Genomic DNA, 15,452 nt, shown 5'->3' with positions numbered 1-15,452 from the left:
TAAAAACCACTGCAACTCAGAAATATATCTCCAGACAACGGTCAAATCAGTTGCAGGAAAGTCAGTTGCAGTTTTGATTATCATTTACAAGGTTTCTGAAGAATACAGATATGACTGAGAAGTTAAAATAACTAGCAGGACTGTTTTTAGAGAAGTTATCTAAAATTCTAGCAGACTTAGTTGTAACTAAGATTACAGAAGTTGCCTGTATAAAGTTTCAATTGATTAAATGCACTAAGCAGTGAAAATTTTCCAGTTGATATAGTTTCTCTTCCTGGAATAGACTAAAAAATAAAAACGTGCTGTTCAAGATTTCTATCTGCTTATGTACTTACAGGAAATGAAGCTGAACTCAAAGATCTCCTAAACACAAAACGTGGAGCTCTATTCTCAGGCCAATGGGAGACTACTATATTCTTGCAGTCTTCAAGAATGCTTGCTCTACTGCTATCAATCATGACTTTTCAAAAGCCAAAGGAGAATCTTCACAGATAACATTCTTAGCTAGGGTTTATTTATATAATATCCCTACAGTAACAGAGAAAGTATTGAACCTTACCAAAAAGAGTAAGGCTACCTTCTGAACAAGTTCCTGAGTTGTCTCTCTGGTAAGTTTAGTGTGTAAGAACAAATGTATACCTGAGTAAGGAACTCAGGTATGCTGCTTAGGAATAGAACACTGGCTGGTTTTGGTGAGACATACCCATAAAATGTTAGTCAAATGATAAGGAGAGAGAAATTACCCATCTGTCTAGATTAACCATACTATAGATTCTCCCTACTCATCTGTACCTTACTTACCAGTATAACACTGCATGTCAACTATAAGTTAAAAATTGTTTTTAAAGTCCTAGAATCCATTCTAATACTTCCAGAGTACATTTTAAAAAACTGGAGAGGAAACCAAAAGTAGATTTATATATTACTACAGAGGAAAGTATACTGACTTTCAGGATTTTTTATATAAAGCAAATATTTGGTAGAGATGACATTTACAAATAATAAAGAATAAAAATATAGAGGGCAGCGAAAGAAAGGGTAGAGAAAGAGCGGCAGCAGAGGAGGAGGAGGGCAAAAAGAAGAAGAGGAAGAATTGTGCCTCTCAGTCTACGTTCCTATCCTCTGACATACAAATTTATCGTTGACTACTACCACCTTCTTCCCTTCTCTTCATACCCAAAAGGAGTGTTCTTAGAATTTTTCAAAGCTAACAATTTTTAAGCAATGTTCTTGATCCCACCCCCATCCTATCTCTAACAGAATTTCATTTCACCTTCTTCCCCCACACCTTAATAGCTCCCAAATCTCTATTTTTAGCTGGGATGTTTCTCTGGAACTTCGCCCTGTATAGTGTACATGGGACACCTTATCGTCATTCCAGCAAAGTGGTGTTTCTCCTCCAGTACTCCCTCTTGCAGTAAATGGCATTACCACCCAGAAACTTCAGAAATATGTTTAGATTTCACCTTCTGTCAGCTTTCATAATCAACTAATTACTAATTCCTGTCAATTCTGCTTCCTTAACATTCCCTCTATGCCAAACACTACCACTACCCTCATTCCAACCGTCAGTCACCCTTCGTGGACAACTGTAATAGCTGCCTAACTGGTCCCTCTGCTCTAATCTCACCACCCTCTAGTGACCTGTCTTACTAGCACCCACGGAACTTTACTAAAATACAAGTCTGATCAAAGTCTCTTGCTTAGAGACACCTGGGTAGCTCAGTCGGTTGAGCATCTGCCTTCGGCTCAGGTCATGATCCCAGGGTCCTGGGATCGAGCCCCACGTGGGGCTCCCTTCTCAGTGGGGAGTCTGCTTCTCCCTCTCCTCCCCACCTGTGCTCTCTCTCCCTATCTCTGTCTCTCTCTCAAATAAATAAATAAAATCTTAAAAAAAAAAAAGTCTCTCACTCAAAATTCTCAGTATTTCCAAATCACAAGACAAAATCTGAAAGTGGCTCCAGCACACAGAAGGCCCTTCCCAATCTAGCTGCTGCTCTCTGCCTCTCGCCCTACTCAGCTACTCCACTCTGGCCAAAAACAGAGAGCTTGTACTTTGACGACGATGCTGTTCCCTCTGCCTGCACATGCATCTGCAGTCAGCGCTGCAGTCTTACTCCACTATGTTACACTACACCTACCATGCCCTAGTAAGCCTTAAGTCACTAGACATGCCTGCTATCCCTGCCAGACATAACTTTCTTGAGGGTAGAAACTGTGTCTCCTGATTTTGTTTTCAGGGCCTAATATAAAGCTTGCTATAACTCAAAAAAGAATTTATAAGTAAATAAACTTAAGAAGTAAACAAATAAATCTATCTAAGTCTATATCTCTTAACAAAATATGTGGCATGACTAGCAGCAAATGAGACTGAAAGCGAAGTATGAATCCTAAAAGTAACTATTAAAAATTACGTAGTTATAAAGCTTGGAACACTTTAGAGGATCTGGAAATCAGATAGTGAAAGATGGTTTGAGCTGGGTAAAAACTGTTTTGTTGTTTTTTTTTTTTTTAAGATTTTATTTATTTATTCATAAGAGAGAGAGAGAGAGAGAGAGAGAGGCAGAGGGAGAAGCAGGCTCCCCGCCAAGCAGGGAGCCCAATGTGGGGCTCAATTCCAGAGTCCCGGAATCATGACCTGAGATGAAGGCAGACGCTTAACCAACTGAGCCACCCAGGCGCCCCTAAAATCTGTGTTTTAGGTAGAAAACTTAATATGAAGCATTTAGGTGGCAGTAAGAAAGTTCTTTTTAAAATATCAATGATTGCTGACCTACAAAAAAGAAAAGGCAAAGAAACCTGACAAGCAAGGTCTATATAATAATCAAATTCAACTCAACTTTTAAAATTCAAGGAGAAAATAAAATTGCATTGAAGTGATATTTCAACGAGTAAAAACTATCTTAGTTATGCAAGAGAAAAGGAGTAGGAGAGGAAAAAACCAATGTGAAAAGAAGGAAAGTGAGAGCCACACATGCAGGAGGAGCAAGAGAGGAACAACTACAAAGAAAAGGAACTGATGGAAAAGAGTAGCATCTGGAGCAGAAATGGCCAAAAGGAAAAGAAAAATGCTAACATTTCTCACCTGCCCTCAAATTCCCATCACCTCAAGTCCTTCTGAAGGCCTCATCTCTTCTTCTGTGTCAGTCCTTCATGTCATGCAAATGACTGCCAAACACATCACCTGGGAGTTCCAGTCCCCACCCAAGCCCAAACCCCACAGCATCCTGAGTGCCTCTGCATAAAGACATCTCAGCACTTCTTCCCCCTCGTTTGTCACATGATCTCAGAGACTATCCAGAAGTTTGACTTCCTCTGACATATTTATTAATAAATTGAAGAGTTCCTTGAAAAGTAACTCAAATTCATTTGCACCTACACAATTTCTTGTTTGCCCCGTGTTTGCACCTAACCTGATACTTCTAACTACTTATAACTATGACATTTATTAACTCACTGAATCCTCACTACAACCCTGTGAGGCAGACGTTATCTCCATTTCATAGACAACAAAACTGAGGCACAAATAAGGCAAATAACTTTCCCAGCATCACAGAGCTAGTATTTTTAATGGTGAGTGTCTGAGCCCAGACAGTTTGACTCCACTGCCCAGGTTCTTAATCACTGTACTCTATTTCCTGACATGTCAGTACTTGATGGAAAACTCTCTACCTAGAGGAACGTACACGGAAAAGATGAGCTTGCTTGTTTTAAGTGTAGAGAAGGTACACCTAAGGATACTAGAGAGAAAGGGACTAAAGGAAGAAGAGTCCCAAGAGAAGGATATTTAAAGACGGTTGACTAAAAGGCTGAGGAAGTTCACAAAACCTCTCTTACTCTATGAAACAGGAAGCAAGTCATCCGCTGAGCATAAGGTAAGAAGAATCTGACAGTAATGATTAAGGACAGTGGTGCACTTAGAAATAGCCACCATGAAATGCGCAACAACAAAAAAAATCAGATCAGGAACATACTTTCTATCTTGGCTGCTATTTTCAAGTAGCACAATATTTGCATGACAGCTCCCCTGGGTGTGTATAAAAAAGTTTTCAAGGCATAGGTTTAAGGTATCCATTTAGTAAAAAGGCAATAGACCTGAATCATTTATGATAAAGGAAATCATTTTAAAATATCTATATTTAGAAAAAAGCAATATGCATAAATCATTTATGATAAAGGTACCCTTTTAAAAATATGTCTATATGTCTTTTGTTAGAAATACAAACTATACCTACTATATAGGGAAAAAAAACTATATATAAAATAACATTACAGTCTTGAAATATACTAATACTTAAATAGAAAGGAGTTCCTTAAGAATAGCTTGTTCTACTACCATACATATTTTTATAACACCAATTAGCTTACATGTCTCTGGTAAATAGGGAATGATATCAGAACAATGTAGAAGTCTTATTGCTTCATATGTAATTTTTTCATAGGGCAAGGGGAGCCAAAGTGGCAAGAGTACAATTATATCCTCAGGCAGAAAAGGCGAAAGTTCTCAGCTCAGCAGCTGCACAGCCAGGAGCTCTTCTAGTTCTAGTTCAAGAAAAATAAAAATGCATACCCGTACCTTGGGTTCCCTCCCCAGAAGGGAGCACCCCCAGCTTTCTATGGCTCTTGGCTTGTGGTAGTTTGCAGTTCTGCTTATGCCCACCTTAATGGCAGCCCACAGGCTCAGAGCTCCACTTCTATCTGCAATGGCTCAAGGCTTACAAGCCACCATTTCCACTTTACTGCTTTTGTACATTATTAAAAGCCCCTGCATGTTCTGCATGGAGCACTGGGTGTTATGCACAAACAATGAATCATGGAACACTACATCTAAAATTAATGATGTAATGTATGGGGATTAACATAACAATAAAAAATTAAAAAAAAAAAAAAAAAGCCCCTGATCTTTTTTCCTGGGCTGTCCAAGTACTCACCACTGAGTTACCAATTATTGACTTTGTTAGCACTCCAGTTATAAAGTTGCATAGTCTGGTCTGCCCCAAACCTGTTTTTACCCATAAGCCCTGTTAAGTTTTAGTGCACAATTTTATAAAAAGCAAGGTATTTTAGAAATATAAATATTTGTACTATAGTTGAAACATCTGTAGGTTATCCATCCAAGTGGAACTTAGTGACTTACTTACCTTTGGAAGCTTAATAGGGGGCTCTTTGGATTCCTCCTCTTCATCACTATCTGATTCTCCACTCTGCACAGAGTTCTTGGATGCAGCTGCCAACGATGTTTCCTTTTTCTGCCATTCCAGAACGCAATGGCGTACATTGCAATAAATATTGAATGCAGAAGGATTGCTATGTAGTTTAATATCTGGTATGATTACTGTATTCTCCAAGTTTTCAGACTGCAATATAAGATATAATATTTCAATTTCATATTCTTTTCCATCATCACCAATTCTCATTTCAAATAAAAAATTAAAGATTAGACATGCTAGATGACTTGCAGAAGTCAAATATGTGACACAGCAAAGATAATCTAAGTCTACCAACTCAACTTATAGTACATACCCTTTCTTCCACACTTCACTACTTTCTAAGTAACACAGCAATAACCAAACTGATAAGGGCTGGAGAGTGGCAAAGAATCTAACAGGAATGCCCTTTTATCCCATGATAGGAATAGAGCCAACAAAGCTTAACTGTTGTAGTATCACAGAATATTAATTTGGTATTTTTCTAAGGGACATGAGATGTATTAGAGTCTCAATGACCTACTACAACTGTTGAATTACATTTTGATTTCTTTAAAAAGTAGATTTAGGGACTTAAACAGAAATCAGAACTAAAAAAACAAAACCAAACCCTTAATTTTAGTCAATTTTTCTAATTTCATTCTCATTTAAATAATGATAAAGTTAGGAAATTAGATTTCAGCAGATTATGGACATATGCTTTCCTGAAGCTCTCTCCTAGCTATCAGTCTTAATAAATACTAAAAATTACATGCTTGGTAATTTAATTGTTAAAACTAAATAGTCAATTTCTGTTTTGTCCCAGCATTTTATTCATCAGACCACAATCACACTTCTGAGATCAACACTTACATGATAAATATACAGAACTGGTTTAATGCAAGTTCCAAAAATTAGAGTATGTCCAGGAAGTACACCTCAAGTACCAAAAACACTGGTCTCAAAATTCTACCCTTCTTCCATTAATAATTGGGGAAAAAGGGGAATACTCGCTAGAAAAAATATACACCAAAGTTAATTGACAAATAACATGTAAGTATGCCTTCCAGAGATATTAAAAACAAGCAATTATTACCAATCCAAATCCAAGAACATATGAAAAAGATCTACCATCATGATCTACCAAAAAACCAGCTGGTAACAACACTGGAAAAGAAATCAGTATAATTCCCCATACCAGTAAAAACAATAGAAAAAAACATATGATATTCTAAATAAACATGGAAAAAGCATTTGACACAAATCAAACACTTATTCATGATAAAAAGTATAAGTAAACTAGGAATAAAAGAAAATTTCCAAAACTGGATAAAAGGCATCTATGAAATACTCACATCTAACATAGTAAAAGACTGAATGCCTGCACCCTAAGATGCAAACAAGGAAAAGATACCTATTCTCAGCAATACGATTCAACATTGTACTAGATATGCTAGTGTAATAAGCCAAGAAAAAGGATAGGGGTGCCTGGGTGGCTGTTGTTACGCAGCCGCCTTCGGCTCAGGTCATGATCCCAGGGTCCTGGGACTGAGCCCCGCGTCCGTCCGGCTCCCTGCTCAGCAGGAAGCCTGCTTCTCCCTCTCCCACTCCCCCTGCTTGTGTTCCTGCTCTCGCTATCTCTCTCTCTGTCAAATAAATAAATAAAATCTTTAAAAAAAAAAAGGAATACAAGGTAAGTTAGAAAGGAAGAACTACCTACTAGAAAACAAATTTATTTGCGGAAGACATGTAGAGAATCAAAATATCTGCAAAAAAGCCACTAGAAATAATGTGTGGATTTAGCAAAGTCACAACATACCAGATCATGTTTTAAAAAAGTTAAGGTATTTACATACTAAGAATGAACATTTGGAAAATATAATTTAGAAAAATAATAGCATTTAAGTTACAGACTGGGAGAAAATATTTGCATACCTGACAAAAGACTAGCATGCAGAATATATGAAGAATTTTCAAAACTCAACAGTAAAAAACAAACAAATAAGCAATTCAATTTAGAAAACGGGCAAAAGACATGAACAGGCATGTCACTGAAGAAGATATACAGAAGGCAAATAATAAGTTCACTATGGTGAGCCATTAGGAAAATGTAAATTAAAACAAAATAAGATATAATACAAACCTATCAGACTGGCTAGAATAAAAAATAATGACAACACCAAATGCTGGTGAAGATGTGGAGAAACTGGATCTCTTATACATTGTTAATGGTAATGTAAAATGATCCAGCCACTCTGGAAAAAAGTATGGCAGTTTCTTACAAAATTAAATATGCACCTTACAGTACAATCCAGCAACTGCACTGTTGGACATTAATACAAAGAAAGTTCATTCAAAAACCAGCACATGAATATTCATACCAGTTTTATTCAAAATAACCAAAAAAGAGAAACAACTCAGATGTCCTTTAATGGGTGAATGCTACCTACTAGAAAACAAATTTATTTGCAGAAGACATGATATATCTTTACCATGGAATGCTTACTCCGCAATAAAAAGGTACAAACCAATGATATATGCAATAAATGAGATAAATCTCAAGGGAATTATGCTGTGTGGCAAAGGCCAATCCCCATGATTACATTTATATAACATTCTTGAAATGAAAAAATTACGGAAATGGAGAACAGATTGGTGAATGCCAGAGGCTAGGGAGAGGGTGAGTGTGGGGTAATGTCTGTGGCTATTTAAGAGTAGCAAAAAGGATCCTTGTGATAGAAGTCTTGTACATATTGACTGCGGTAATGGTCCACAGATCCACACATGTGATAAAACTTCATAGAACTAAATATACATCCACATACAAACACAAATGTGTACATGTAAAACTGGTGAAATCTGAGTAAGTTCAGTAGGTTGGATCAATATCGATTTCCTGGTTGTGATATTTACTACAGTAATGCAATACCTTAGTAATTGGAAAAAACAAGTGAAGAGTATACAGGATCTCTGTATTATTTCTTACAACTGCATTACTATGATCATCTCAAAATTTTTTAAAAAATTAAATAACAGCATTTATAATATCAAAAACACAAAATTACAGTTAAATTTAATAAAATTATGTGCAAGCTCTGTACACTGAAAACCAAAATAACACTGCTGAGAGAAATTAAGGAAAACTTAAAGAGAATAGAGGGGCGCCTGGGTGGCTCAGTCATTAAGCATCTGCCTTTGGCTCAGGTCATGATCCCAGGGTCCTGGGATTGAGCCCCGCATCGAGCTCCCTGCTCCGCAGAAAGCCTGCTTCTCCCTCTCCCACTCCCCCTGCTCGTGTTCCCTCTCTCACTGTGTCTCTCTCTGTCAAATAAATAAATAAAATCTTAAAAAAAAAAAGAGAGAATAGAGATAAACCATGTTCATTGATTAGAAGATTTAATATCATTAAAATGGCAACTCTTCCTCAAATCTACAAATTCAATGAAGCCCCAATAAAAATTCTAGAGACTTTTAAAAATAGAATTGGCAAGCTGATTCTAAAATTTATATAGAAATGTAAAGGACCTAAAGTAGCTAAAGCAATTTTTTTAAAAAGACCAAAGTTGGAAGACATTATGACCTGAATTCAAAACTACTGTAAAGAGGGCACCTGGGTGGCTCAGTTGGTTAAGCGACTGCCTTCAGCTCAGGTCACGATCCTGGAGTCCTGGGATCGAGTCCCGCATCGGGCTCCCCGCTCGGCAGGAAGTCTGCTTCTCCCTCTGACCCTCCTCCCTCTCATGCTCTCTCTGTCTCATTCTTTCTCTCTCAAATAAATAAATAAATCTTAAAAAAGAAAAAAACACTACTGTAAAGAAAACAGTGTGGTATTGGTGTAAAGATAGATATATAGATCAATTAAACAAAAATAAATTCCAGAAATAGGCTCAAATGAATATGGTCAACTTATTTTTTATAAAGGTGCTAAGACAATTCAACAGAAAAAGATAAGTCTTTGTAAAAATAATGCCAATCAACTGAATACCAATATGAAAAAAGTGAACATGAACCTTTATTTCATACCATACACAAAACTTAACTCTAAATGTATCACAGGCCTAAGTATAGCAGCTAAAACTATAAAATCTCTAGAAGAAAATATACAAAAAAATCTATGTGACCTTGGGGTAGACAAAGATTTCTTAGAACACAAAATACATGAATCATGTATGTAAGAAAATAATCAATTACATTTATGAAACTTAAAAACTTTTGTTCTTCTAAAGCACTATACAAAAACAATAAAGCAAGCCATAGAACAGGAAGAATTATTTGTAATACAGGTATCTGACAAGGGACTTGTATCTAGAGTACATAAAGAACTCTGACAATTCAGTAATAAGACAATTATAAAAAGGTAAGGCAAGATAGGAAAGACATTTCACAATAAAAAGATATGAATAGCCAAAGGCACATGAAAGGATGTTTACATCATTAGTCATTAGAGAAAATCAAGCGAAAACCACAGTGAAATACCCCTATGTATTTAGAATGACTAAAATTTTAAATGCTAACGATACCATGTGTTTGCAAAGATGTAAGGCAACTGGATTTCTCATACACTACTGGTGGAACAGTAAAATGCAATAATTACACTCTGGAAAATAGTCTGAATAGTTTTTTAACAGTTAAACATTCATCTACCATGCCACCCATGAGGAAAGAGTTAACAATGCAGGTTTGACTGCTTATTCCTTGCATTTCCCCAAGGGAACCAGGACTGACTGTGGGCCAATCCTTAGGAATGTGGTCTTTAGACTTTTCTTTGTGTTAGTTACTGATGGTTTTGTAAAATACACCCAGAGCAATGGACCATGCCTACTGGCTTGTTCAATAGCTTTGTACAAACATCGAGACTGATGATGTGCACCTGAGTTTCATGTACCATGGCTGGTTGCAAAGCAGGACAAGTCTATGTGTGACAAAACCCCCCATAAAAGTCTCATAGCCTAAGACTCAAGTGGGCTTTCCTGGACAGAAATATTCCATACATATCCTTGTAGTTCACTGCCAGAAAGAAAGCATGTCCTGTGTGCTCAGACAAGGAAGAACTAGAAAGCCTATGCCATGACTCCCTAGACACCATTAATACTATTCATTTCTCTTTCCTGCTGCCTATTCTGTACCTTTGGCTGTAATAAATCTTAGCCATTAGTGTAAGTTGCTTTTGAGACTTAGTCTTCTGGCAAATCATGGAAGGAAACAGCACCTACTCATTCCACTTCTAGGTGTTTATCCTTCCAAAAAACAAAAACATATATCCACGCAAAGACTAATACACAAATATTCAGAGCAGCTTCATTTGTGATAGCCAAAAACTGGAAACATCACAATGTCTATCAACAGGTAAATGGGTTAACAAATTAAGATGTATCTAAATAATTGGATACTCATCAGCAAAAAAAATAGAACTGTTAATATATACAACTATATGGACACAACTCAAAATCATGCTGAGGGAACGAAGCCAGATACAGAAGAGTACACACTGCATGATCACATTTATATGAAATTCTAGAAAATAAAAACTAATTTATAATGACAGAAAGTACATCTGTGGTTGCCTAGAGCCATAGCGGTAGGGAGAGATGGAATGCAGCAAAGGATGAGGAAAATGCTTGAGACTGATGGAAATTTTCTAAACCTTGATGATATCTTTCAAAACTCTGCTATTAAATATCCTAACCTAAGACCCAGGCATGTTTAGTAGCAGGATGTTGAAGAAGTTTCCTTTTTTTTTTTTAAAGATTGTGCTTCCTACTCTGAATAAGAAGGAAATTGAATGAAGGAGATGGCTAATGGATGAGAAGAAATAGAGGGGCCAATGACAGCAATAAACAAGGAAATAAAGTGGTATAGCTAAATGGTATCTTATTTCATTTGCTGAAAAGAAATGCTCGTTCTTAAATATATGGGGGAAAAAAAGCTCATTGGCATTTTTAAAATAACTTTTTTTAAAAAGATGAATGAAAAATAGTCCAGAAACAGTAAAAGAGGGCAGGGAGAATAACAACACTATTTTATTATTTTATATGCCCATCATAAGCAGAAACCATTTCTTACTCATCTTTCTATTCCAAATACCCAGCATAAGGCCTGCACATGGTCAGTATGCAATTAATGTTTTAGGAAAAAATGAGTAACTTTTTTTGTATCACTCTTATCACAAGGTGCTCTTAAAAAGCAGATATAAAACCTGAGGCCAAGAGAAGAAAGATGAATTACTAAAGGCACAAAGTTAGGGACAGAATTGAAGGGGATGAAAGACCTTGAATTCCCACCTCTTCCTCGATATCATATGCCCCCACTTTTAGGAACATCACTAAATGAAACCTTAAAAGAACTTAAAAAAGATTTTCAAGATTCCCATACTCTGACTTTGCACATAACACCAAAATGTGGAAAAGGGGTAGAGGCTGAAAATCCAAATGACTATATAACAAGTATATTAAGAATGTTCTCCATTTCCCTCTTTTATCCCAAAAGCAGAAGTAGTAAGTAATAAGAAATGATAGAGTGAACATAAATCATTTACCTGCCCACCCAGCAACATTTTCCGTAGGGTAACTACCCCCTCCCATTTCACATCGCCTGCTTATTAGGATGCTCACCTATCACCTATCACAGGGTTATAAACATAACTCAGTCTAACCAATCAAAGTACTCCATCTCCAAGGCCAAAGTGAATGATGAAGGTCAATCAAAAATCATACCCAAGACTTTCTGCTAGAACTAATAAAGGAGATGGCCCCTCACTCAAAGAAAATGAAGTTGGAGCCCCCAGCAGCCTTTGTCCTCAGCCACAGGTAATAAACCCACAGAAGAAAGCAGAAGCAAGTGATGAAGACACAGATTTGCTGACATTACTGATGGATCCAGCTGTGTCTCAAGATAGTGCCACGAAATAAATTTCATCCCCTATACTTTTATTTCATTTTTTGGTTTACTACTTTAAAGTACATTTCTCTCAGTTACAAAATGGCAAGAACACTAATTAAAAAGGGCAGGAAACAATTGTCTTTAGAACTTAAATACGACATACAGCCCAAGCTAAACTATTGTTTCTTTAACCAAAAGTAGAGCTGTGCAGAAATCATAGTTATGACTCCCCTCTTTCTCCTGTCTAGGCTTCTTAGTACTGTTTGAAAGAAAAGACTCTTCGGTAGAAAGTGAAATGTTTAAGATTTAATAGAAAAGATTTCCGTTTAAGATGGGAAAAAAAAATCCTTGCTCTCTATGATCTCATCTAATTCAAATATTCCATATTGCCTTTTCTTTTGCACAGCCACCCATCACCAAAAGAAGCTCAGAACAATATAGATACACCAAGATTCTCCCTAACTCATGACATATGCATAGGCCAAATCCAAGTCCCAATTAACAAGCCAATTTACTCAGTTTCTAGAACATGTAGTTAGAGTGGAAAAAAGAGAAGAGAAATGGATGTGTTCCCCCAAAGAACTGATCAAAGAGAACATGAATAAATAGTAAATAATTTTCAGCACCCAGATATTAACTTCCAGGCTAGTGGTCATGAAATGCTCCAAAGATGAAACTAAATAGTATAACCAAGTAATAAGGGGCTTTTTAAAAATTAAAATAAAAAAATAGAAATGAAATGGTTTGCTAGTTATACCTTTTTAATCTTGGCATTTTTATTCCAATTACTATATGAAAAAGTCCTTACTCCCTATAAATTGTCAGCAGTTTTACCTTGCTTCTTGTCTTCACTTTTGATTTGCTCTTCTGTTTTCTTTTCAACTTCTTCTTATTTAAAATTTTCTTATTCCTAAAAGTGGAAAAAAAGAATTATGAAAGTTCATTATTAGGGCATACAAAGCTATGAAAAATAGGTGCTTCCAAAGTAGATATCTGAATATTTCTCCTACAAACTTCCTATGAAACAATATACTCTAGATGCACATATAAGATAATAACCCACAACGTAGCTATTGAGATAATAACACAACACTGGAATGCTAAGAAATATACATTAAATGATCAAAAAATTGAATTTTGCAACTATTTTTATAAAATTAAAAAAGGTTAATGGCATCAAATGAAGTTTTTAAAATTTTATTCAACAGTGGGGATGCTAATAAATATCAGGTATATTCCCTTCCCAGAAAAATCTACTCTTTGTAGTTGCAAGGGCTACAGTGTAAAAAGGGATAGGAGGCAATTTTTACTAAACTACTACAGAAAAAGCCCCAACTCATACTCTTCTCATATCCTGCAGCCAGTTTTTCATAACCTCAGGGGCCTAAGACCAAATTATTCTTGAAGCAGAAGGACGTTCCTGAATGACTTTGAGAAAGAGAGGGGGAAAATGTGGAAAAGAATTAAGAATTATAGTGGAAGAAACAAGAGTCAGGGAAAACAATGTATTTTATTTAATATTTTTGTATGTCTCTAATACTGAGGTACACATGGGTACTAAAAATACAAGATGAAAAAGACCATTCTTGCCCTCAAGGAGCTCAAAGACTTGAATGATCTAGCAAGAGGATACTACTGAGGAGGAGGAAGAGGAGAGGGAGGGGAAGAAAAGAAAAGAGGAAGAGGAGGAGGGGAAGGAAAAGACTCTACATGCTAGAGGTCAAGTCCTTAACACTTGGTAACTAATTTAGTGGAAGTTGTGACCAAAACTAAAGTTGTACACCTAGGCCACCTGGAGGTAGGGATGTCATTCACAAAAATAGGGAAGTCAAGGGGAAGAATTAGTTTCCAAAAGGAAAAAACAGGTTCTATTTTTTCTATTTATTTTTAATTTTTTTAAAGATTTTATTAATTTATTTAGAGTGAGAGAGAACAAGAGAGAGCAGATAGAGAGGGAGAAGGAGACTCCCTGCTGAGCAGGGAGCCCAACTCAGGGCTCGATCCAGGACCCTGAGGTCATGACCTGAGCCGAAGGCAGATGCTTAACTGAATGAGCCACCCAGGTGCCCCTATTTTTTAATTTTTTTTTAGAGGGAGAAGGGACAAAGGGAGACAGAGCATCTTAAGCAGGCTCCATGCCCAGCATGGAGCCCGATGCGGGGCTCCAACTCACAATCCTGAGATCGTGACCTGAGCCGAAATTAAGAGTCGGTTGCTTAACCGACTTATCCACCCAGGTCCCCCAGTTCAATTTTAAAGATGTTTAAGTTCAAGATATTAAAATGTCAGCAAAATAGACATGAACAAGCATATGAAAATTTATCTTTGACATCCCTTCAGCTTTACTCCCTAAACCAAAATAATCACAAAATCTTGTCAATTATGTTTTGTAAATAGTTCTTGAATCTGTCTACATCTCTATTGCTGCAATTCTAATAATCTAAGGTACCACCACCTCTTGCTTGGTCTACTGCAAAAGCTTTTTAACTCATTTCTGTACATCCACGTTTGACCCACTTCAATCCATTCTTCACACAGGAACCCAAGTCAACTTTTAAAAACACAAATCTGAAGGGGCACCTGGGTGGCTCAGTTGGTTGAGCATCTGACTCTTGATTTCAGCTCAGGTCATGATCTTGCACGTGTGAGATACAGCCCCACATGGGGCTATGGGTTGAGCCTCACGTCTGCTTGGGAGTCCCTATGACCCTCCCCCAGCTCACATGTGCTCATCTGCATGTGTGCTTTCTCAAATAAATAAAATCTTTAAAAAAATAAAAATAGAAACACAAATCTGAGTAGGTAATTACCCCACTTAAAACCCTACTAACATCTTCTTAATTCTCTTGGGTTAGAGTCCAAAAGCATTGGCATGGCTTAAAAGATCTTCTACCAAGATCTGACCTCTGCCAGCCTCCCTGCCTCATTTGCATCCCCCTCCAACTTGTTCATCATACTCCAGCCACAAAGACATCCTTCTAGTTGTGGGAACCTGCTAAGCTACTTAGGGGCTTTCACAAAGGTTCTCCCTCTTCCTGGTATTCCTTCCCACATCTTTTGCTAACCACCATACACCTCTGAGGTCCCAGACTGGGTTAGTTTCCCTAATATACACTCTCATGTCATTTTACACTTGTTTCATTGTGTTATCTACAAGTGTAATTAAGTATGGGATTATGTATGTGTTCAATGCATGACTCCTTCACCAAGCTGTAAGTGCCAAGAGTACAGAGGCCATGTGTTTCTTGTGCAGTGCTCTAGCCTCTTTGTCTAAAAAGTATCTGGAACAAAGTACTCAATACTATTTTGAGAGAAAGAAAAAGTAGGAGGAAGGAGACAGGAAAGAGAAAAGAAGGAAGTTCAGAGCTATAGCTTTAAGCATTACTC

The 15,452-nt window shown here is 36.9% G+C and overlaps 1 protein-coding gene across 1 annotated transcript in view; it reads right to left on the bottom strand.

The window, feature by feature from the left end:
- The window catches only part of MYCBP2 (MYC binding protein 2), a 272,226-nt gene that overhangs the window by 222,078 nt on the left and 34,696 nt on the right, over window positions 1-15,452 (bottom strand). Inside the window, exons 2-3 of the mRNA XM_044913540.1 lie at window positions 12,900-12,975; window positions 5,142-5,357 (exon numbers count right to left, since the gene is read on the bottom strand). Of these exons, the coding sequence (XP_044769475.1) occupies window positions 5,142-5,357; window positions 12,900-12,975 (292 nt within the window). The remainder of the gene's footprint in view (window positions 1-5,141; window positions 5,358-12,899; window positions 12,976-15,452) is intronic.

Source organism: Neomonachus schauinslandi, chromosome 3, assembly GCF_002201575.2.
Source record: "Neomonachus schauinslandi chromosome 3, ASM220157v2, whole genome shotgun sequence".
NCBI classification, from domain to species: domain Eukaryota; kingdom Metazoa; phylum Chordata; class Mammalia; order Carnivora; family Phocidae; genus Neomonachus; species Neomonachus schauinslandi.
This window is presented reverse-complemented; position numbering and strand designations above follow the sequence as displayed.